The sequence below is a fragment of the Tachypleus tridentatus genome, chromosome 13 (genome assembly GCF_004210375.1).
Source record: "Tachypleus tridentatus isolate NWPU-2018 chromosome 13, ASM421037v1, whole genome shotgun sequence".
In the NCBI taxonomy this organism is placed as follows: Eukaryota; Metazoa; Arthropoda; class Merostomata; order Xiphosura; family Limulidae; genus Tachypleus; species Tachypleus tridentatus.
In genome coordinates, this window is record NC_134837.1 from 54,973,000 (window position 1) to 54,998,539 (window position 25,540).

A 25,540-nucleotide genomic window follows, 5' to 3' on the forward strand; every position below is an offset into this window, starting at 1 on the left:
ACAAAAGGTAGTAACACGGAGTTAACTCTACTTGTGCAATATACAGCGAAAACAAATTGCGTTTTATGTTGTGTTGCGCATTATCACGCAACCCTCTAAATATAACTCGTAGACTTCAGAAGGCCTGGCATGGCCAAGCGCGTAAGGCGTGCGACTCGTAATCCGAGGGTCGCGGGTTCGCGCCCGCGTCGCGCTAAACGTGCTCGCCCTCCCAGCCGTGGGGGTGTATAATGTGACGGTCAATCCCACTATTCGTTGGTAAAAGAGTAGCCCAAGAGTTGGCGGTGGGTGGTGATGACTAGCTGCCTTCCCTCTAGTCTTACACTGCTAAATTAGGGACAGCTAGCACAGATAGCCCTCTAGTAGCTTTGTGCGAAATTCCAAAACAAACAAACAAACAAACAAAAGACTTTAGAAATATCATAAGCTCATAAAGACTAAATATGTTTGAAACAGTTTGTGTGTTGGGGCTTTTAGTTAATCAACTATTCATCCAAAGAACGGAGAGAGAAGTTTAGTTGAAGCTATATGGTTTATTCAGATAAAACTGCGTTCTCCTTAATTAGAGCAGTGGGACAAGCCCGCTTAAAAACGGGAAGCACAAATTACTTGATACATTAATAAATTTTGAATTCTCTAGCTCTAAGTTTCAAAAAATCTGGATATAAATGTGCAAAAACACAATTTTACGAACAACAAAATAACGTGCATATTTGACAAAGTGCACCACTTTTGCTATATATTTCACTTTTTAAGTGCCCTTCAAATTTATATCAATTATAAGATATTTAATAAGATTTGTGAGCATTCCAAATTAAACTTTGGTATAAAACTACTATTTACAAATAAAAGTGTTAATATTCATCAACCACTCTGGGAGTTTGAACTTGAGCAGGACAGTCAAGACGGCGTTGAGAGTACATTCTGAGTACATTGAAGAGGGTTTGGATCTGAAAAAGAGAGGGATGAAACTGACACAGAGATGGAGCCTACATACTACATACAAATCCTTAACTACAACATGAAAGCTCTTTAGATTAAGAGATTATAATATTATGCCGTGTGAGAAAAAGTCCTAATTTTCCCTGTTATTCCTGTTGCAAAGTAAGTGTGTAATATTGGAAATCTGTGAACTTAAGGTGTTTATGTAAATTGTTCGTTATTTGTCAACTAACATGATGACCCGATATAAAGGTAAAAATAACAAAAGGTCTATCAAGTGCTATCTTTAAAACTATATGTTTCAGATAAAATGTTTCAATAAAAAAGTTGTCGCGCACAACAGACACATTATTAGAAATGTTACTTTCTTTATGAGTTTTGCATTAATTTTCCTAATATTTGAAATCGACAATATTAGTTTGTATAATTTTACCGACACTGTAACCATGAAAGTATACATAACTCCGAATTCATTATATGTATCTTTAAGTTTTTAGTAAACATTACAAGTCTTGTTGTACACACACACACACACGAATGTTTTTTCCTATAAATTTGTGAAGTTCGAGTCAGTATGACTCAGACACTGACAAGATTGAAAGCAAACTGATCTTAATGTTAAGAATAAAAACTACATCTTTTCATCATACAATCTTTATATTTTATCTGAATCAAATCTTGAATATTTTAAATGAATATAATATGTTTTCATTAGAAGTTTGTATTTAATTCGTTACTATTTAAACCTCAATATTAACTGCAATCCTACCAGAGGCTAAGCAATAAGATAGCAATGCTAAAACTCAGGTTTCAATACTCGTGGTGAGTAAAACGCATATAACCTTTAGTGTAGCTGTGTACTTGTTAAAACATCACTGTTCGGCAATTTTTTTTTTTTTTAAGTACGAAGTAAAGTAAACAATACTTTTTTATTCTTCTTTGAGTTCTCATATTGCCATATTGTTGCTTTTCTAATATATTAATAATTTCAATTGTGTTCTTTTTTCACATATATCAGGCCATCCATTAAGTAATGTCTGATTTTAGGTTCAGAAAAAAGAGAAAGGATTTCAAATGCTTTTAATGTTATTTAATCAATATTGTATATTCCATTATCATCAATTACTTCCTGCCAACAATTCACAAGTTTCTGAATGCCACTTCTATAAACCTTTTGGGGTTTGTAGGAAAACGAATGTAGAGGGAGTAGTTTTGGCATCCTTTTGTGTTCCAAGCTCTTTTCCATTAAAATAGTTCTGCAAACTTCGGAATAGAAGATAATCAGATGGGGCAAGGTCTGGAGAATAAGGAAGATGTGGAGGTTTTTCTCAGTCTAGCTCTTCAGTCTTTCCAGATGTGATCCTTGCTGTATAGGGCCGTGCATTATTCTGGTGTAACACAAAACATTTACGATTGATCAAAGCAGGTCTGTTTTCTTTCAGTGCAACATCCAAGCTCTCTAACTGTTGACAATAGAAGTCTGATGTAATCGTTACATTGAGTGGCAGCAACTCAAAGTGGATCACACCAAGAATATCTCACCAAACGCATAACAAGAATTTCCTAGGGTGGAGGTTCATTTTGGGCTGTGCTTTAACCAGTTTACCTGCACTGGGCCACTGTCTGCGGCGCTTAGCATTTGTATAATATATCCATTTTTCATCTCCAGTCACTAACGTGTCCAAAAAAAGTGAGTTACGTTCGCGAGAGTGCAGAGAAGTGCAAATGTCCACTCTTGTTCTAAGGTTGGCTTCTTTCAAATCATGGTGACCCATTTCCAAGTTTTGACACCTTTTTAAGCTGTTGAAGATGATGGTTAACTGTTGTATAGGTTGAATTAAACTTCTGTACTAGTTCTTTGACTGTTATAGCACAATCTTCATCCAGTGTAGCCAGCAGCAAGTCATCATTAAACTCAACAGGACGACCTGAAAGTTGCGCATAACTTAAGCTGTAGTCACCTGATCTGAACTTCTGAAACCACCTTCGACATTTTTTTCATTGAGAGACTCCGCACTGTAAATACCATGAACGTTTCGTATAGTTTCTGCTGCAGTATTGCCTTTCTAAAACTCATAAAACATGAAATGCCTAATGTGTTCCTCAGACGCATCCATCTTCATAAGGGTTTGTTTAATTAATGATCTGAAAAAGCGGAGTTAGGTTAGTTTCTCTTATTTGTCTGAACATTTTTATACACGTCCTACTATATATTTTAGTCATTAAAGCCTTTCACAAAGACATTACTTATGGGATGACCTGATAGTTTAATTTAATTTCATAGTTTTACTTCCTGCATTATGTGGCTAAGCGGTTAAGTCACAATACAGAGTAGATTTCGTATGTCACTGAACTTTGCATAGCAATACAGAAAGCTAAATGTACATTCACGAAATTCTCAATATTTGATGGTACAAGAGGAAACTTTTTCAACTTCTAAGTTACCACCTTCTGTTTTTAATCTGGAACTAACATACTTGTCGCTTAAGTATGATATTACAAATATAGCGCAACAAGTTATATACGTAAGATAACTTCTTGAAGGTGTGTTCATTAAGACAACTCAAGAAACATCTGTAAAGTCCATCTTTTAATTTGGTGTATAAATAAACACACCTTCAAGAAGTTAGGTTATGCTCTTCAATTCTGTCTGAGGAGCAAACTCCTCTGACAAGCTGACAACATAATAACCTTTGATATTTACAAATAAAAGAAACTAAAATATGTATAGATTTTCAAAGTTAAATTGACTTTCTTACAATTATGGTACATTTACTTTGGTGTAAATAATTGTAATATACTTGGCAATCCTATACTTTGCTTGTTTCCACCTCCCATTTTTAAAGAATAAGTATGTATATATGTAAAATATTCATGATTATTACTTTGGTGATTCATGTTTAAAGACAAATAGAGAGGGAAAATATTCTCATCAAATATGAATTTCTAGATCTCATCTTACAAGTCCTGCTAAAATTTATAAGTACATGTTACTTTTCTTCCGAAAAGCCATAATATGACTTTCTAGAAAGTTGTTTTTATAACTGAAATATTACAGAGTATATAATCATGATTAATTTTTCAGAGAAAATTTTAAGAAAGAAAAAATGTGAAAATTCTCACTGAAAATTTCAGTAAACTAATAAAAATAACCCTGTAACCCCCATTGCTATTTTTAACTTTCTTCCCTTGCAGTGTAGTGTATTACAGTTAAAATTTAAGTAAACCACCTTATTATCAATTATCAATGAAATTAGCATTATGATGTATGTTATAATTTGAATTTTATTTTAATGTTATCTGAGTTTTACTTACTTTGTTTCAAAGGAAATCATTCAAAAAATATTTAAGCTATAATTTTCTTGTCACGTGATCCATACACTTTGAAACATCTCGACTTAAGAAGCAGTTCATTCCTAGCAGTATAAGCTAGCAATGTACATGAGTTTGTGGAGTAAGTCCTATAACTGTATTCACTAAGAAAGAGAAACAAATTTTTCAATTCTTGATGATTGTCAAGCCCAACTTCTATAATTCTCCTTGAAATCTGCATTGTACGTGTAGTTTGTTAGTTGACACAAAGGTATATATTCATTACAAAGAGCTCAGTTTACATTGTATGCTGCCAGTAATTAATTTGAATGATGTATATTGAATATGCAGTCTGTTTTGGCTGCAAAGTTTAATCTGGAATGATAGATAGTAACCAAATGTTTCAATATGTGTGATACCTTACAAGCCTTTACTTATATATACTGAGGATAGCACGTTAGTTTTAAGTTGTAGGTAACTGGAATGTAGAAATCAAGATTTAATGTTCAACATGACGGAAACAATCAATTTAGGTATGGATTTCAGGTGCAGGATATATTTTGCATAGTTTCTAAAATAAATAAACTTTGATTACTTTGGAGAATGCCTTTTATGTTTCATTTATGGTGATTTATTTTACGAGACCAATTACTTGCTAGAACATGTATATTTTACGTTGTGCTATAAGTCAGTATAAACATGTTGGATATATAAAATATGAAAGACAATATCTTTTTCGCATGAAACAGCAACTGAAGAGTTTATTAATGTATATATTTTTCCCCAGTTACTTCACAGATTACGTTTGTTCTTAAAATATTTAAATTATGATACATGTACACTATATTTGATAAATCTTTGAGAAAGTTATCTTTCTATACAGTATCTCATCAAGTTTCACTATTGGGACCTGTTAAATTTAACTCTTACATTAAATATAAATTCAACAATAAATTTATTCAGTCTTGTCAATGCTGATCTCGAATATAACCATCAATATTCATCAAGATTTAACATGTTACAAAAATGATAAATTTAATTAAGATCGTCAATTTCACACTGTTATTTTTTCAGTTCTAGTGAAAGAGGATACACTTGTTTAGTGTATACATTCATAAGATTTTGTTTACTCTATTGTTTGCCTTTGTATTGGTCTTATAACTACTTTGTTTGTTTGATTTTTAATTTCGCGCAAAGCTACACGAGGGCTATATGCGCTAGCAGTCCCTAATTTAGCAGTGTGAGACTAGAGGGAAGGCAAATAGTCATCACCACCCACTGCCAACTCTTGAGCTATTATTTTAGCAACGAAGAGTGGGATTGACCGTAACATTATAACGCCCCCACGGTTGAAAGAACGAATTTGGGTGTAAAGGGGAGTTTAATGTATTTCTTCACTTGATTTTCATTATGAACTGTTGTGTTTAAGTACGTACTAAAATGAAAAACTGAAAATAAATTTGGCCAATCAAAATTTGATAAAACAAAGGGAAACCTATTACATAACGCATCAATTATAAGATAATCCAATATAAACAAAATAGATGAGATATTGTTAACACATGCAACACAAATTATATTATACGATTCCTTCCTTCTAAAAGAAAATATTCTTCAGTATTGCTTTTTACAGATACATAACTGTTTGAGAACCACTGTAAATTTCTCTCATTCAGTTGAAGAAAAAGCGATACTTTCCTTAGTTAGATACAGTTTTCTTTTTCCAAAGTCCTTTCACTGTCACATACGAATACGAGGTCTGTTCAAAAAATATGCGGACTGTTTGAATTGCGCGGCTCCAGTTGGTTCCAGGGGAATCCGCTTGGTGTCGCTAGGTTTGCACAAATCAGCTGATTACGACGCCATTTCCCGATTGCAGATATCTTCATTTGTGTATTAGCTACGCGGTTTAAAGTGAAGTGCGATTTTTTCGTTTGGCGGATTTCAGAATGAATGACCTGAAGGAGCAACGACTTGCTGTGAAATTTTGTGTTAAACTTGGAAAATCTGCGACTGAAACTTTTGCTATGTTAACACGGCTTACGGTGATGTTGCTATGAAGCGTACGGCATGTTTCAAGTGGCATGAACGTTTTAAGGATGGTCGACAGTCTATTGAAGATGATGAGCGTCCTGGACGTCCTTCCACGTCAACTGACGACCCACACGTCGACAAAATCAACACCCTGGTGCGAGCAAATCGACGTCTGACTGTCAGGGAGCTTGCTGAAGAGTGTGGGATATCAGTTGGATCTTGTTACGAGATTTTGACCGAAAAATTGAAGATGCACCGCGTTGCTGCGAAATTTGTGCCTCAGAACTCGTGAGTTTTTGGCCAAACACTCGATCACTGTTCTTCCCCACCACCCCTACTCACCTGACCTTGCTCCTTGCGATTTTTTCTTGTTCTCCAAACTCAAAAGACCCTTGAAAGGAAAAAGATTTGAGACGATTCCCGAGATTAAGGCAAATGCGACGAAGGAGCTGGAGGACATTACAAAAGAAGCGTACCAGGACTTTTATATGCATGTAAAATATTTTTCAACCCAAACGAGCCGTTTTTGCATATAAATTTCTCAACAAGTGGGTTTCTCGACATCACTGAATATTGCTGTATGTCAGGTAAAGCATAGAATAATTGTGCACTAACTGAACATAGTATTTTGAGAGCAATACAATGTCAGGTAAAGCATAGAATAATTGTGCACTAACTGAGCATAGTATTTTGAGAGCAATACAATGTCAGGTAAAGCATAGAATAATTGTGCACTAACTGAGCATAGTATATTGAGAGCAAATATGATGGATTTATAAAACGTAAAATAAAAGATATTTTCTTGCCTTTTGTCCAAAAACGCTTGAAACATACAGGAATAGAATTTCTGGATTCTCGTTCTGTTTTGTAGAAACGAATGCAATACTTTTTTTAACAAATAATCCTTCTCAGACACATTTACAAAAGGACAGAAAGAATAGGAAACCTTGTTAGAACCATGTTTAGACTAAATATTCACTTACAAACACCTATTGCCAACACTACAGGATTGGGAAGAAAAGGCTTATGCTTGAAATTAAAGAGATTTGAAGATTTCTGTACTGTATATCTACTATTAAAACTGAAATACGGGTCATGCAAAACTCGTAATGTGCAACTCAAATCACCAAGACAACAGTGTTTATTGACAGAATTTTTTTTTATTTCAGATTTTGCAAGCATATTGAATCGGACTGTATACACGATGGAACCAATATATTATAATTTAGAATGATTAAAAGTGAAACTAAAACAATTCCTAAATGAAAACACAAAGAAGATAACATACATTTTAAAAACTTAGTTACACTCTTGGTTGTTGCTTTTCACAATGAACAGTATTCGTTTATAACCGTAAACAATCAGTGACGAAGACAAAGCCTGAAATTCTCCATCAAGTGGTAAAATACTGAACACGATTTATTTTTCAAATTGCTCGGCTTTCAGTGTATCAATTTAATTTTGTAAGAACGGGTAAGCAGGTGTTTTATGTTATTACTTTGTAAATAATATACTAATAGTTTCTAGTTCCAATAAAGTATTATTTGTAATACAAAAGTGAAATTGTGTGACCATGATATCTGCTCTTCAGAGAATAATATCTTTACAGTATAAATGGAGTTGATATTATTTTAACGTTCTCAATCTTAATATCATGTATCAGATATTACTTTTTGTCCCCAGTTTCTATTATTTTGCTCATTCTTGGCACTTGTTTATCTTATACGGTAGTACTTATTGTGCAGGGATTGACTGAGAAAACAATAAAACAATAGCTACTACAATCATTATATTACTCTCTGACATTTACAAATAATTGCTAAGGTATAGTTACAGTCTTATTTGAGCACCTTGTGTTTCACAGATTATGAAATTCCCAATATCATTGAAAAGTGTTGATAAAGTCAAGAACTTGTAACTAGCTGAAGAGCCGAAATGTTCGTCTTTCTTTTTATTCCACTAAATTAGTCACAAAATAAGTGAAATGCTTGCAATAGTCTTAGTATGAGAGAAAAACATTGTAAGAGCTCTTGGGAACAAATTATAACTAAACATGGTATTTAATAGGTACTGATAAACCTGTAAAAATTGTCACCATAGTCACTCAATTACTCTATGAAGCTTACAATAGCTACTAAAATTAAATTATATACTTATTTGCGCACCTGATTGCCATTATTAAATGTTTCACAGCTTGTATAATAGTAGTAGTACTCTGTTCTTCTACCACAATGAGGAAATACTAAAAGGAAACTAACACTTAAAAGTAAACTCAGTTTATAACTGTATATATATTATTTCGATGTTTCATAAATAACAGTTTCATTTTTGTCACTAGATCGCAACATAAATTGTACTATATAAAGACCGTTTGTACCTTTTCATTGCACAAACATGATATCTGTCAAAAGATTTCAGTAAAACTAAAGGAAAAAAGGATAATTAAGAAAATCAAGTATTTCTGCAAGTAACAAATCTATGTATATACTATTGATTTCTGAGTTTAAAAACACCAGTTTCTTCATTATCAAAACAATACATTATACAGCAATCTGCTTTTCTTCACATTTTCAGTGGGATTGAACCCAGAAGTTGCGTATGCATGGTATCACACTTGTTGTCTCCCCTATTAATTGACATGACCATAAAATATGGTGGAGTCGACTATATGCACATACAGGTAGTTCGGGTGAATCTGGAAGGTATGGGTTTTCTAAATATCCTTTTAATATTAGTATAGCATTTTGAGATACTTGTACCATCTTGAAAAAAACCATGCCAACTCCACTGGCTTCCATTGTAATCTCAAATTATAGAAACTGACAAAACTCAAATGACTGAAAAAAATAATATACATTACTGTTAAAATATTAAAATAAAACAAATAGTCACTTATCAACCTACTTCGGTGAAAATATTTTAAAAAAGAAAGAAAACAAGTAGTACTATATTTTGTGAAAATTAATTGTAATGAAAGTAAAAACATACAAAAATCTCCAAATAATTAGCCAGTAAGTACTGAGTCAATCTTAATATTTTATGGTTATTAGTCACTGTAAGAATATATAGTACTAGTCACTTTTAATAAAATCTGAATTTTTACAACCGACGGGAATTCAACATTTAGTTGTAAATAAAAGTTATTCTTGGAAAGATTTGGATACTTATATAGTGATGCTTGTTTGGTTTTATGTACTAATCTCCATCTTGTTTCTTTACATTTTGACATTGACATCTCTACATCATACTTAATTTTTACAAAATGTTTTTATTAGTTGTCTCGATAAACAATGTTTATCTTTAGAAAAAATCAAATGAAATATTAATATGTGATGTAAGGTGCTACAATTTTAACTTCAGTATTAAAGAACATAACATTACAAGAGCGAAACTAAGTGTTCTTTTTGAGGCGACTCCTGACGAATATTCACATAGTTTGTGATCAGTCATTTCTATCATGTGAATAAACTCCTCTCCTAAAACATCACGATAGCTAGCTTGGCTTGGTATAGCTTTAAGACTGGTTGTAGTATCAGAGAATATCAAGTCTGGTGTATGTTGATACAGTCCAAATAAACGAAACGACGAGGACTGAGGTCCAAATACGTGACCAGCAGTCACTAACAATCTAATAGCATTCATTTTGTCGTTCTCAGAAACGTAGTTTGACATCATGACCTAGGAAAAAAAAAAGATGAACTATAATACTGAGCAATATCTGAACATCTCATCAAAATAGCTAGCTACATCAACTTTTTGCTTTATAGTAGTCAAAATGACAATTGTTTCGAGGGAGGCAGAGGAAGCCAACAATAATGCCAATGGGAGACTAAGAACGGTTATTTGTTTTAATTAGTTGTTTTAGAGCAAAGCCGCCTTGGATTCTCTGCTGTATCTACATAGGGAAATTGAGTTACAGATTTTAACGTTGTAAGTCCATAGACTCATCAATTTCTTATCTGGTGGTTACCTGTTTTGTAATTTTCGAGTTTTTTCTCTCTTTGGTATTGAAGAAACTTATGCAAAAATTATGCATGAGAGAACTGTCGAAACTGAAGTTTACTACGTGCAATGAAAAAAGGGAGAATGTCAATTACAGTCTAATATGCAATTAACACGGCTATAGGACATACCTAGAGAATTTGACATTTTGTAAGTAAAACGTTATATTCAAAGAGAGTGTGTTTGCATGTGATAGCTATATTTACATCTCCTAATAAATGTTTGTGTCTTTAATAAAACTGTTTATATAAAAGATTTCCTTCTTCAAAATAATCGTTATGTCAGGTTGATGTTCAGTTTTAAATACACTTGCTTAACTAAAACAGTTACAGTTCAAGTTTCGAAATTCAAAATTTATCGTAGAAGTACTACGATGTGTTAAGTCTGTACAGTCCATGTCCATTAACGTAAATTAACGTAAAATGTTCGTTTATATTTTTTTAAAAATTAATACCAACATAACTGAGTGCACTATTTAGCAACCAGCAACAATGCCTATGTGGTTTTATACAGTCAGATATTTCATAATTACCAACTTAACAATTAATCATTATATTTGTTCAATATGTTACTATTCATTCATTGTATTGAAGTCCTAAAAAATACATAAGAATGTATTATATTTATACATATTACTTATGTACAGACTGAAGTGAATTTAAATATCTAGGCAATTAGTTAAAGTTTTAAAAACAAAACGTTCTAATTATCAAATTAAATAAAAGCAAGGAAAATTGAAATCAGACTCAGTCTTTGGACCCAATTTTCTATAGATTTCATTGAAGAAAGACACAAAATATAATAAGTATTACAACTTGCCCAATTTACCTGTTTGTTGAAATTATCAGCAAAAAATTAATTGTATTATATTTGCACCTGTATTAATGTCAAAGCTACTAAGGTTACCTGCAACCATTTATATCTTGGAACTGCTAACTAGATGGATGTCAGCTATTCAACAGCATGCTAAAGGTTTGGCTATCTTATAACGAACTCACACCTCGATGCGTAGAGAATATTTGTTTTTAGTATCAGACAGATTTGAATTTTGCTTATCAACTCTGATATCCAAAACTCAAACACAGTGCTAGCCCATGCTTTTCATTAAAGACTAATCGATGCTACAGTAAAATTATAACATTAATACGGAATTACTGTGTAAAGTAAGCCTTATAAGTGTTTTTCCATTGTGCAAAATACGAACTGAATCAGTTAGGAAGTAAAAAATAAAATAAAATTGCAAACTTACGTATTTTGCAGGAATGGCTGCTATGTGACAGGCTTGATAATCCGCTATTCGTCCTTGGCCACCATAGGAACAGAGAAGTCGAAAATCTTCTTGCAGCTGATTAGTCCATATACTGTTGACATTATCTTTCGAGAAATTATCAAACAAATTACAATCTAAGAAAGCAACATCACCTTTTCTGTCTGTCAAGCACTTGAAAGCACCTTCGTTACCGTAGTAACGTTCTTTCTTGTCTGGTGAGCAGACATGGCTTCCATTGTCACTGCCTACACACAAGTGACAAAATTTATCTATATCAGTTATGCTGACATTTAAAGACGAATCAGCTATACCTGGAACGCAACTGCTTGAAAAAAAATTGGCTACGGCTGATGGAATATCGCAAGTTTCTGAAACCACGAGACCAGCATCCATTAATCGTGATACTGGAGCAATCCATCCAGATATGTCCATAACTCTATTGTGGCATGATCGTCTTCCTGTAATAGAGAAAAATGTTTACCATCACTGTGATTATTACAGAAAGATGAATACAAATTTAAAATTTCTTAAAAACAAATGAATCTAAAATTGAACTGAGATATGGTAAAACATTGTCGAGGACTTTAATCTCTTTACAATAGACATAAGCAATAGCGAAAAAGGCCACAAAAAAAAGATTTTCATGTTCTTCCCCAAATACAGTAAAGAAAGTACAGTATTTATTATATTTTTGGTACTATGTTTTTTACCGAAATATTTATCATAAAAACATTTTTAAACAAAAATTATGCAAGGAATTTAAAACGATTGCATTCCAATATTGGCTACAATCTGACATGTTATTTCATAGGCTAATAGGCTTTTCACTCTTCTCTTCATAGCCAACTTGTCGTGATAAACTTACACGAAAGGTGTTTATTAGAAACATTTTCTCAACTTTTCTAATTTCATATATCATGTTGTATCTCATTGCATGTTGTGTTAATGGCAGATGATATAGTATTACTTTCGAAAAGATGTTGTTCGTGTGAATTCACTAAAGAATGTTTTAGAATATTAGACTTGTCTTATCACTTACCAGTTAACTTGAAGACGACTCCAGAAAGGAGTTGAAAGCTTTCTACATAACACATATTGAAAATAAAGGTAAAACTTTAACTGGATCAATATTTGTATGGGCGCCGAAAGTAAATTTTCTTTTAATACAGGAAGTAAAATCTTTATGTTGTGCCGAACACAATGATAATTTTACATAGATATTATGCATATATTTTTAATTCAGGATAGGGTACGTAATAAGAGTAAAGGTTAAATCCCACTATTCGATTAGAGCAGTTAATTGGCGTTGGGTGGCAATTGATTAAAAGCCTTGCCTTCAGTCAGTCACTTCAAAATTAGATTCTACTAACACAGACAGACAGCTCTCGAGAATGCTTGCGAGAAACTGAACAAACAACAAACCTTTTAACTCCCTCAGTCTCTTAATGTTTGAATCTCTTCGAACTACTGCCACAGCCCAGGATGAGATATCACTTTCATTGTACCTTTCTCCTATTATTGGTTGGAAGCCATAGTACCTAGACAAATAAAAACAACAACAAAACTTTAACGTTGGTTATTTATAAAGGCAATGATTTCTATAAATGATTTCAGGTACTTAATAAAACTAGCTATTTATCAAAACATCACACCAGTTGCGTAGGCGTCTCACCTAAATATATACCAGTAGGCCAGTAAAAAGTGGCATGGACCGGAAATATTTGATGACTGTCAAAGTTTGGTGCCAAAAACTTCACATGAGTATAGTGACAATTGACAAAAAAAATCGACCAAAATCAACCTGAGGAAATGAGAATAAAAAAAATTAAATGTTTTGTATGATACAAACAGACAAGAAGTTTTATTTCATCAACTTTCTTTTAAAAACTCATCTGCTGTGTTTTAACATTCAGTCATACAGCAGCAGTGGTACATGCATCACAAAATTTTACTTTTCTAAATTTTTGGAAAATTAAAGGCATTTCGCAATTCATTTATTGCTACAATATTATTATGTTTGTTCTTACACTTCGCTTCTCACTTGAAGTGAATGCTGCAGGGGATTTCTTTCTTAGATAACCACCACCTGTATATAGATGGTTGTAACTTTTTAAGGCACACAGTATAGATTGGAGAAGATGAGAAAGTGTTGCTGGTTGACTTGTGACAACAGTGGTCAAAATGTTATTGGCTCAGCATGGCCAGGTGGGTTAAGGTGTTCGACTCGTAATCAGAGGGTCATGGGTTCGAATCCCCGTCGCACCAAACATGCTCGCCATTTCAGCTGTGGGGGTGTTTACAGAGCAAGCCTAACATCCTGTGGCTGTAGGCCTACAATCACTAGCAGCAATGAATATTCAGTCTAAAACTCATCAAAGTGTTTACATGATTTTTAATACAAAATTAACATAATGAGGAGTCGAATTACCTGTTTACTAATGCCGACATCATCAGGAATGTAATTTCCAATGTCCCAGACTGGATCTGAGGTAGTAGTGGCAGCACTGGTAGAAGGCCACAGTGATGGCTCTGACAATTCAGTTTACTATTCTGATTCAACCTGATTGACTGTAACAGATTGATTAGATTCAGCCTCGTGAATGGATTTAAAGAACCCATGCAGTGTCTTTTGCTTTTTCAGGCTTAACATACTGAATGATTGTTTATCGCAACTTCTGTTTGTCAACGTCACATTCACAGTACCATTGGCGCCATCTATAGTGAATCATTCACTATAGATGGGGCCAATGGTACTTTGTTAGTGCCATGGTGCTGCCAGCCTGCCACGGTGCCACCCACTGTTCATTTGTGAAGTTAATTCTTGAAATCCAGGGAATCTGAACATACACTGTCCATGATATTTGAATACAGATTATAGATACTATACATATATTTTGCACTCTTCTGAGTCACTCCATATTTTATATGTTGATGACAGGACTGTAGACCTACTTTGGTGGGCCTGATAACTTTAAGTTATATATTATATATATAGGCCTATATATTTATTTATGATTACAAAATAAAACAAACACCTCAGTGTGCCATTCTGAAGTTTGCCAAAAAGGTGGTCTCAGAATACATAATTTAGGTTTTTCTTTTAAATTTCCTGGGGGCAGACCCCCGGACCCCCCTAGCATGGCTTCGCGCCTGAGGCACTTGCATCAAGCACTCAAAACTAACTCTCCCAAATGGCCATTTCTGGCTACGCCCCTGATTCATCTAAGAGCACTTAAACTCGATGTCTTCCATCAAGATCCTTCACTTGGTACTTGTGATGTCGCTGTGAACACGTTACAGATCTACTGAATTTAATAGACGTCATTCCTGCGTCCTGTTGAATTAATACAACAACACCTTGAACGTTTTTCTTTCACACTCGAGTTTTTGGATAACCTGCGTCGTTTCTTCGTTATCACGAAATCCAAGGAATCCTCAAAAACATCACTAGACATTTCATTTTCATTACTCTCTTATGGAATAGGGCAATCAGCCCTTCCTTTTTCTTTCTTCGTAACTCTCATTTGCTCTGCGGCTGTTTCCAACGTGCTTTTCTGGGTCTAAGCCATTGCATCCACACTATATGGTTGATTGATTAATTTGGTGTTTAATGACACAAAGCAGCTAGGCTATCTGCGCGGTATCCACACTGATATCGAGGGGATTTCTCAAAAGTACCGTCCATATACACTTGTACTTACAAGCCATTTTCCTCTTTTCCAATGTTAACGTTGCTTTATCAATACAAGATCAGTACACTTACTCATTCAATGTCAATAGTATGTCGATATCTGTTTTGTGACCAGCTGTGAATTCGGTTTTCACAAAGGCTGTGGGAAATGCTTGTCTTTTTTTGTCCAACCACATTTTGGCAAAAGTGTTAGCCAATAAACAAAAAATCTGGAATGAGTGAAAAATTTAGATTCTACAAAATTCTGGGTGCCTGGCGCGTGGAGGGAGTGTCAATTTTACCCAAGTTTCTTTAGGTTGAACATTTTGTGAGATATTCCTATACTCATGAGAAAATTTTGGCTGTTGCAAACATGTAGTGGTTTGGTCATTTTTACGTGAATTTGTCTGGTCTACAGACTGTTGATCTTGATAAGCATTTTAAAATACGAATTTAAAACGTATTTAAATTATATCAAATCAACAACTTTTTATTTCGAAATGAATTATTTTTATCGACGAATCTTTCCTTTATACGGCTCTCTTAATGTTTAAATAAGTTTCACATACACATTAAAATGTCAGGGGTTCGATTCCCTCGGTGGGCTGAGCAGATAGCCCGATGTGGCTTTGCTATAAGAAAAACACACAAACACACATTAAAATGTATTGAAAATCTTTAGATAAAGCTTCGAAATAATGATACCATGTTGTGGTGAGTTCTATTTCATTGCTATGATTTAGTTGTTTGATAGAAGGAGGTGTTAATCGTGATGAGTAAGAATCAAGAAGCTTCGTCTGATATAAATGCAGCGAAACCTGTCTCAGCCGGAAACTGCATAGAGCGGAAACCTATATAAGCCGGAAATACCAAAGTTTTGCAGCATCTTATTAAGATTTCTCTTGTAAAAGTCCCTCTATATGGTGGCCAAGCGCGTAAGGCGTGAGACTCGTAATCCGAGGGTCGCGGGTTCGCGCCCGCGTCGCGCTAAACATGCTCGCCCTCCCACCCGTGGGGGTGTATAATGTGACGGTCAATCCCACTACTCGTTGGTAAAAGAGTAGCCCAAGAGTTGGTGGTGGGTGGTGATGACTAGCTGCCTTCCCTCTAGTCTTACACTGCTAAATTAGGGACGGCTAGCACAGATAGCCCTCGAGTAACTTTGTGCGAAATTCAAAAACAACAACAACAACCTCTATATGGCAGAACCTGCGTAACGCGGACGGAAAACTACCTTTCATCTACCTCATCTATCAACAAGCTAGATTAGAACCTGAAAAAGGCGGAAAAAAACGTTTTTGATTAAATATTAATAAATTATCGGACATTTTGTTATAGTAAGTATTAGTTAAATATATTCTGTTCTTTTTACTGCCCTCATTATTTTTGCAGTTAAATTAGATTCATGATTTGTAAAAATATATTTGTATTTTATGCGCAAAATTCTACTCTTTAAATAATTCTCACAAAAACAATAAATTCCTGTCTTTCCTAATTTAAAATTTAGGGAAAATTTACTTAATACCCTCAGTTAAAAAAATGAACTACTAAATACCCTCATTTTTAAAAAATGAACTACTAAATACTCTCATTTTTTTTTTAAAGTTGTTTGTTATTACGATTCTGGTGAAATCCAAACTCTGGTTGAAAAGATTGATGCAGATGATTCTGTGAACGCGGAAAGTTTTGTGAACGTTGACAAAATGTTTTAACAGAAAATGATAAAACTGATTTAAAACCTATTATAGAATCTCAAGATTGTAAAAATATGAGAGATTCAAAAGATGAACAAAATGGAAAAGATAGTGAGGAACCAGAAATTCCTACTTCATCGCAAGTGTTAAGTTATAGTAACGCTATCAAATTGTATGCAAAAATGAAGAGGGCAAATGAACTTCATGAAAAGGCCGTAAAACTGGCGTCCTCTTTTAACACTCCTACGAAAATTGGGGCCTAATAGGCCCCAGAGCAACTTGAAAGGTTATTAATATTAGGCTAATAATTTTTTATTTAAATGAAATTGCCATTAACTGACCCTATCCCTTTATATTTTAAGGAGCAATAATATTTTGACTTTTCAGACATTTGTGAAATAATATTTAAAAAAAAAAATTTAAACATCCACTAAGGGTATTTTGGGGCCTATTAGGCCCCAGATCAAAAAACATAAAAAATGACTTTATTTATTTCCTGAATAATTCTAGAACAGGCCTGGGCAACCGAAAAAAGCAAATTATAGTAAAAATATATTAATTTTACAACTTCTTTTCAAAAGATGGATATTTAGGGTAATAACTCTACTCCAACAATAATTTTAGACGGTCCTGATTATTGTCTAGTTTGCCCACGCCTGTTCTAGAACATTCTAGAAACTTTACAGAAGTATTTAGAATAATCTAGAATATTCTTGAAGCTTCTAGAATATTCTAGAAGAATCCACAAATCCTATATATATAGGAGCTGAAATCTTCAAACTGTGTCAAAAATTATATCTCTTGATGAAGCTGTACATTTACTGACAAAACCATCCGACGATGAAAGTGAACATGATAATGTCGAAGACTACTCTGAAAGTTGTGATGATGATCCTTCTGAAGCCGAAAATTATGAACAAATCGCGCCGTACCCTTCTGAAAGTGAAGAAAGTAATCAAGAAGATCTTACTACGATGCCAGTGAACGAACTTTTGTCCAAAGATAAGAATTTTAGTTATTCAACAACACCTTCAAGGATCAACAGGAGAACCGCAGCTCTCAATATATTCAATGGGAACCCAGGCATTACAAGGCAAGCTGCTCCAAGAGTCTCTACACCATTCGAAACATTCAAAATTTTCATTTCTGATAATATGATGGAACAGATCATTCACTCAACAAACACCGTCATGAAAGAACCAATTTTTGAAGAAGACCTCTGGAAATGGATCGCAGCTAATCTTTTCCTTGGAATAAGCAAATCCAAAAACGCATCGATAGACGAAATGTTTTCAACCGAATTCGGTTTGCCATTTTTGCGAAAACTGATTACACAAGACAAATTCAAAAAATGTGCTCAAAATCAGATTTGACATCCACTCTCAAAGAAATAGAGAAATCAAAGATGCCGCAATCTCTGGAGTCTGGAATTTTTCATTGAAAATTGCAAAAACAGTTACAACCCAAGCGAATACCTGACAGTGGATGAACAACTATGTAACTTTAAAGGAAGAGTTGGCTTCAGAACATACATTCCGACAAAGCCAGGCAAATACGGAATCAAGATTTGGTGCCTAACAGATGCAAAGACAAGTTACCTCCTCAACGCTCAAATTTATACTGGAAAGGTTGGAAATACGACAGAAACAAATCAAGGAGAAAGAATAGTCAGAGAACTGAGTCAGCCATTTCTTGGAACAGGAAGGACAATAACGACAGATAATTTCTTCACAACAATGACACTTGCCAAGTACCTACGAACAAAAAGAACAGGACTTGTTGGAACCATACGGAAATCAAGAACCTTCCTGCCTCCTGAAATAAATGCAAAATCTAGAGAGTTATCACCAAAGTTTTTCTACCATGACGACATCACTCTTCTCAGGCACTCGGACAAACCAGGAAAATATGTGCTACTACTGAGTTTTCAGCATCAGTCTGGTGAAGTAGAAGAGAATGGAAAGCTCGAAATCGTCAATCTTTACAATGCAACGAAGGCAGGTGTCGACACTCTCGATCAACTGGTGAGATATTATACAACAAAGAGGCGATCAAAGAGCTGGTCAGTCTGCATATTCTATAACATTCTAGATCTTGCTGCGTACAATGCTTTCGTCCTATACTCGACAAAACATCCAGAATTTCTTCGTCAACATAAATCAAGAGCCAGAAGAGAATTTATACGACAATTGGTGCTTGAAATCAAAGAAATTTACTGCAAAGATAATGACAAAACAACCTCATGTGAACCGCCTGCAAAGAGGGCAAAAAGAGGATGATGCCATTTGTGCGGCAGATCAAAAGATAGACAGTCGAAAATTGTTTGCTCAAATTGTAAAAAAATGTTTGTCAGAGCCATTCTAAAGTTGTTTGTAATGAATGTTGCTAAATCACCGTGTTTCTATTGGAAAAATATATGGGGCCCGATAGGCCCCAAAACCACTTTAGTGGATGTAAATATTTTTTTCGTAGGAGTGTTAACCGCATGAAAAGCCCATTAAGAACACGAAACAGTTGAAATTGGACACTTTCTTCAAATTAATTTGAGTAAGATTTTGTGTACTTACGTATATTTTGAATGTCTGTTTTTATCTTATTCTAATAAACATAGCATAAACAGTACAATAACTTTATTCACAAACACCTTGAGTCAAGCGAGTATAACGTTTCGCTCAAAAATCATATATAATTTGGAAAGGCAAGGTTCACTTCTAAGCCGGAAAATTTATTCGGTCCCGTGCGATTTCGCCTTAGACAGGTTTTACTGTGTATATAAAAATACGTAATTTTAAGCACGAGTAGGCAGTTAGTGAAGTTGATGAGTGTTTATTCAGTAAGTTTATGACTTTAATGCCAGAAAGACTGTTTACAGTTCTGTGTCAGATGTGAGATTTATTGTGTTTACTGATACTCGAACGACGATCAAAGAAATTAAGTAAATAAGTGTTTTTGTTAGTTAGATGTATGTACCACTGGTCTCAAAATTTCTGTTGAAGTGTTCTTTGTGCTCTTACGCCTACACGTATCAGTGAAAGTACTTGTATCAAACGTTGAGGAAAAATAAACTTTTTTTGTTGATGTTGCAAACTGATTGTGTATTATTTTTGACAGATAATTAACACGAACGCTTCAAACGAAAGAACTTGTTACAACAGTGCGGTTGTTCTTATATCAATCAATCTGAATGTGTGTTTATTTCAATTATTTATTTTTCTATAATAAAATGTACTATTGGGTAAACGAAAATAAGACTTGACGATATTTGTTTGATTTTTGGCTGATGTATCGATAATTATTAACTGTAATTCTTTATGATGAAAATTTCTTATCAAAAGGTTAAAGTATTGATTGAAGAATAGATAGTGTTTAGTTTATTTTGAATTTCGTGCAAAACTACACGAGGGCTATATACATACCATTGGAAACTTAATTATGAATTATATGATGAAATAAACCTGCTAATAATTTACAAAGATCATTTGTCTTTTCGTCTCTTAAGCACTGTGTAAGTCCTCTTTCAAGTACATATATATTTTACTGTGATGATTATATTTTCTATTTGCACCTAAATGTTGATCATGTGGTGAATTAATTAATACTGAGTAACTCACCTGCCTGCGTGGTAAACATTACTACTTTCCAAAATCACTACGTCAGCATGGTTTGATTTTACAGTTTCTATGCATTCTAACTCAGACATTTTGTTGATACATCTTATTTCTGGTCTCAATCTCCAAGCATAAGCCGCTTTTTCGAAGTCCTTACATTTTTTATAAGCAGCCAAAGAATTAACGCAGAATCTTACAACATTTCTTTCACATGCTGGAAGATGTTTTTCAATAGTTGACAGATAACTTGACCCTATGGAAAAAAACGAATTTGTGTTATTTTATGCAATTACTACATCCCAGAGCATTCTACATTTCCATTATGTAATATATTTTCGCTTATTTTATTATTATTATTTTATCTATTATGCCATTTATTTGACTTTGTGTTATAGTTTAATGGCACTTTTACAATAATACAAAAGCACATTTATTGGTAACTGTTTCGACATCCACCTCAATTCAAGGCCATAAGCCTTACGACAATCTTTCAAATCACATCAACTTTCAAGCCAGTCATTTCTTTTTTCATGTTTCATAAATGTATATTAAAGCCTAACGAATTTTAAATGTTAACTTATATATATATTATGCATTTCGTAAATCACTGAAATAATATTCAGAATTTAAAAAAAAAAATATCTGAATAGTTTTCGTTTTCAATTAAATATACTCATATAAAACTATTTGGACTCTTGAAATGGGCAAAGTAACTAAATAGGAGCTGCTATCTAGCTGTTAAAATGAAATCTTATGAAATAACAACAACCTTCATAAAAGATTTCCATTCTTGATGGCCTGGCATGGCTTGGTGGTTAGGGCGTAATCTGAGGGGAATGGGCTCGAATCCATGTCGCACCAAACATACTCGCCCTTTCCGCCGTGGGGGCGTTATAACGTGACAGTGAATCCCACTATTCGTTGGCGAAAGAGTAGCCTAGAGTTGGTGGTAGGTGATGATGACTAGCTGTTTTCCCTCTAGTCTTGCACTGCTAAATTAGGGACGGCTAGCGCGGATAACTCTTGTGTAGCTTTATGCGAAATTAGAAAAACAAACCATTCTCGACATTGTTGTAAAAAATTAATGTGCCAGTTTAAAATAATATAGAGTTATCTGAATAAAGTAACGAAACAAATCAGAAAGATTTATTTGTCATCGAAAATTGTTTTTTTCTCTAACCGCTTTCACAGCCAGCTGAACATTAATGTGTATGTTTACACCGGTTTTGGAATCAAGTCATGTTTATAGATTAGTGTTTTAAGTTAATATAATGCTTTATAAAAGCAGTTTTGGATTTTATTCTTATTATGTTATAAACATAACATTCGAACATCATGCATCTCAGGCGCACAAAGTACATATTTAATATTCACAAAATTTTTAAGCATTTCTAAATTTTACATTTAGAATATTGTAAAATCTTTTGCGGTCAAGCGCCGGTTCAAGTTGTAGAATAATTCAGCCATGAAACATTTTATTGTATGGATGTTTTTGATGAGAAAGATAGAATATTTCTCGAAGTTTCTGAGAATATTTTGCTTCTCTTGAATAACTGAAAGAAATCCAATACAAGGAGATTTTATTTTTTCAGAGAAGCTGCCTCAGCTGGTAAATTAAATTTTTTTTATAGTGATTTAGATTTAATGCACAGGGTATTCGAAAATTAAGCAATTTTTCTTCGTTACGCCTATGGTACAAAAATCTTACACAGTGGGGAAAGTAAAGAAGAAAAAAAGTGTTTATTTCCACATGTACACCTATTTAACAATATTTGGATGTGCAAAGAAGGCACGCACAAGACGATGTCAGTCAATCAGAGGAAAACATGTTTTTTGCTCTTCAATTGTTGGCAGCGCGGATAAAAAATACAATGGCAAATAATCTGTAATTGGTGGGAAACAGGATATCCTGGAAAACCCACTGGGCGGCAGCCTAAAAACTACCCGCACAGTGTCCAAGCTGGAACCTGAAAACAGAACTGAAAGTAAAATTATTAATTACGAAATAGCAGTAAAGTAGAAATCACACGTAATAAAAAGCAAGCCTTGAACTGTTAACACACATGAGGAACCAGCTTTATTCATTTCAGTTGTGGCACATATTTTAGTGAATGCTCGAGGCGCTCGAAAATTGACAGTTCTTTACACTTGCTTCTCGTTTTTAAGGTGACCGACAGAAAGATAAATAAATGTTTAAAATACAATAACGATAATAATTGTAAATATTAATGATAACAGTAAATTTATATAAGCTGCTAAGCAGGAGGAGACCAGACGACAACGTCTTGTTCGCCAAATTTGTAGTCAAATATATGGCCTTTATATAGGATAGCATGAATCTGTAAATCAAAAGACAGGGTTTAGGTGTGGTGAGAAACTGGAGTATCTCCCTTAAATACATTCTCATAATAAAATGTACGTTGGCTTTTAAATTGTTAAAAATAACTATGTAGGCGTTCAGTAAACATAAAGAGGACATTTATAAAATAAATATTTATTTTAAAGTTGTATAGATTCACAATTTTCAGGGGTAATTTGATAGATGCATCATCCACTTGTGTAATTTTCATTATTGTAAGGTTTGTTTAGTAAAACCTTGTCTAACTTTCTTGAAGGAATCTTATATCAATAGGTATGTTTTATATTTTGGTTCATTTTCCAATTTCTTTAGGTTAACAAAGGTAGCAAACGATGGTGTATAAGCTTTTTAATAAATTTATTTTTGATTAATGTTGTATGTTGGTTTCCAATTGATGTTGGTTCCGTTGTATGTTTTTTTTTTTTATTTTTATTTTTTTGTATGTTGAACTTTGTGTTGAGAATTCGGCTGATATTTAACCTAAGGAAATTTAAGTTACTGCTGCCTTGTTTTTCCTTTCCAATTGTAAATTTTATATAAGATAGATTTAATATTGTGCATAATTAAGCAAATAGATCTATTCGTCTTGGTTATAAAAACTATATAATACTTCACGAATGTATATCCACCATGTGGATAGAGGGTGTGGCTGTTTTTATTGCTTTTATTAATATACGAATCATGAATAATGTGTTTGTTAGAGTGAACGATAGAGGGCTTCCCATGTTAAGGACGTTTTATATAAATTGTTGTTGGAATTTAAAGCTTTATATCGCTACAAATTATATAAGTTTTATAGTTTTGTTGAATTAAGGTTTTAATTTAACTTTTCTATCGCTGTTTAATTATTTCATAGGTCGGTATTTGTGGAAATATTGAGTTTTACATTGAAACTATATGTATTTGCTTTTTCGTGCGATTTTTTTGGTAGTATTGTGATGACTTCGTTGAAATCTCTTACTGCAGTTTCTGATATGTTAATCTCATCAACAACAGCTATAAGAGTTATTTGCCTAAGTTATATTTAACTGATGGATATGTAAAGACGATTGGTCTTATATTTATCGTATTTTTGGTTTTTTGTAAACTGTTATATATTTTTGGTGTTGTAGTATCTGCGATTTTAACCGCTATTATAATTTATTTAGAAATTTTACTTTCTATATCCTTTTTCGAAGGAAAGTATTTAGGTTTTATTCATACATCTTGTCAATGTTTTTGCTAATATTTTCCTATTTAGAATATCAAACATCATAAAACTAATTGTGTTATATTTTAACCTATTTATGAATAAAATTGCATTACCTGTATTTGTTTTGTTTTATTAATATATATATGTTTGTTTAATTATCTCAGTACAGAGATTTCATATCTTTTTAGGTTGTCTTAAAGTCTTTCTTGTTTTTAAGTGATTTAATTTGCTTCCTTTGAAAATTCGCTTAAAAACAGAGTTTTTTAACGATCGTTAGTTAGCAGCCTGAAGTTTAGGGCGCTCGACTCCCAGTTTACGGATGGCTGGATCGCAACTCGGTGCTAAACATTCTCGCATTTTCCTAAGGTGGAGGTTGGCAATGTTAACTGGTCGCCCTCCTTTCGGCAGCAGTTCAAAATTAGGAATAGTGGCACATCGCGTTCTCATCTTTGCCAAAGACAAACGTTTAATGGTTTTTGAGAAGAAATAAATCATTTTACGTCTTTTGTGTTTCAACTATTTTTACTGCTTTGTTTGCAATTTGGCATAAAACGTTTTAACCTTTTAGTTTTACATGTGTGAACACATTGAGTTTAAAAATTAAGTCGCTTTTGTTCAGATTGTATAATTATTTGAGCTTTTATTTAATAATTGTTTGTGCCGCACCGAATATTTTTTAGGATTATTTAACTTTCACCTGAAATTTAGTTTAGACTTTCTTTTCAGACACTTGAAAGTATCTACTGTTTCATAAGACTGTTGTATTGTGTGATAGGTCAGCTACAAAAACAGCGCAATTTAGGCGCTTTCAGAGAAAGAAAGATTAATTTCGCTTTTCGAAAAGACCAAGATCTGCTCTAAAGTGGTGTGTTTTTGTATAGGTTGATTGTTATTCACGCTAACCGTGCTTTGTCATATTTTCCTTTGAAGATTATTTTAATTGTTTGTTTTTGTTTTGTTAGTTTTACTTTAATTTCACCTTTTAAGCTGAACTCGTCTGAATCAATTGTTGAACATAAAGTAAACATGTTTACTTATGTTCGCAAAACTTCACATGTTTCCTCATTAACAAGCCTTCCAGATACAGCTCAGCATGGCCAGGTGTTTAAGGCACTCTACTCGTTTTCCGAGGGTAGCGAGTTCGAATCCCTGTTACACCAAACACGGTGGACTCTTCTGCCATGGAGGCACTGTAATGTGACGGTCAATCCCACTATTTGTTGGTAAAGGAGTAGCCCAAGAATTGGCGGTGGGTGGTAGTCTTACACTGCTAAATTAGGGACGGCTAATGCGAATAGTCCTCGTGTAACTTTGCGTGAAATTCAAAAACCAAACCTTTCAAACACATTCGAAACCATTCTTTTATGCAGGAGCAGTACACCTGCGTGGTTTTATTATTCTATACTAGGATTAACACTAAATAATGTTCAACAATATAAATCACAATATGAATCGCC

The 25,540-nt window shown here is 33.6% G+C and overlaps 1 protein-coding gene across 1 annotated transcript in view; it reads right to left on the reverse strand.

The window, feature by feature from the left end:
* Window positions 1-7,428: 7,428 nt before the first annotated feature.
* Window positions 7,429-25,540, reverse strand: part of LOC143236614 (transferrin-like) — a 33,940-nt gene continuing 15,828 nt past the window's right edge. The window contains exons 7-10 of the mRNA XM_076474940.1: window positions 20,536-20,785; window positions 12,983-13,098; window positions 11,540-12,018; window positions 7,429-9,966 (exon numbers count right to left, since the gene is read on the reverse strand). Of these exons, the coding sequence (XP_076331055.1) occupies window positions 9,631-9,966; window positions 11,540-12,018; window positions 12,983-13,098; window positions 20,536-20,785 (1,181 nt within the window). The 3' untranslated portion in view covers window positions 7,429-9,630. The remainder of the gene's footprint in view (window positions 9,967-11,539; window positions 12,019-12,982; window positions 13,099-20,535; window positions 20,786-25,540) is intronic.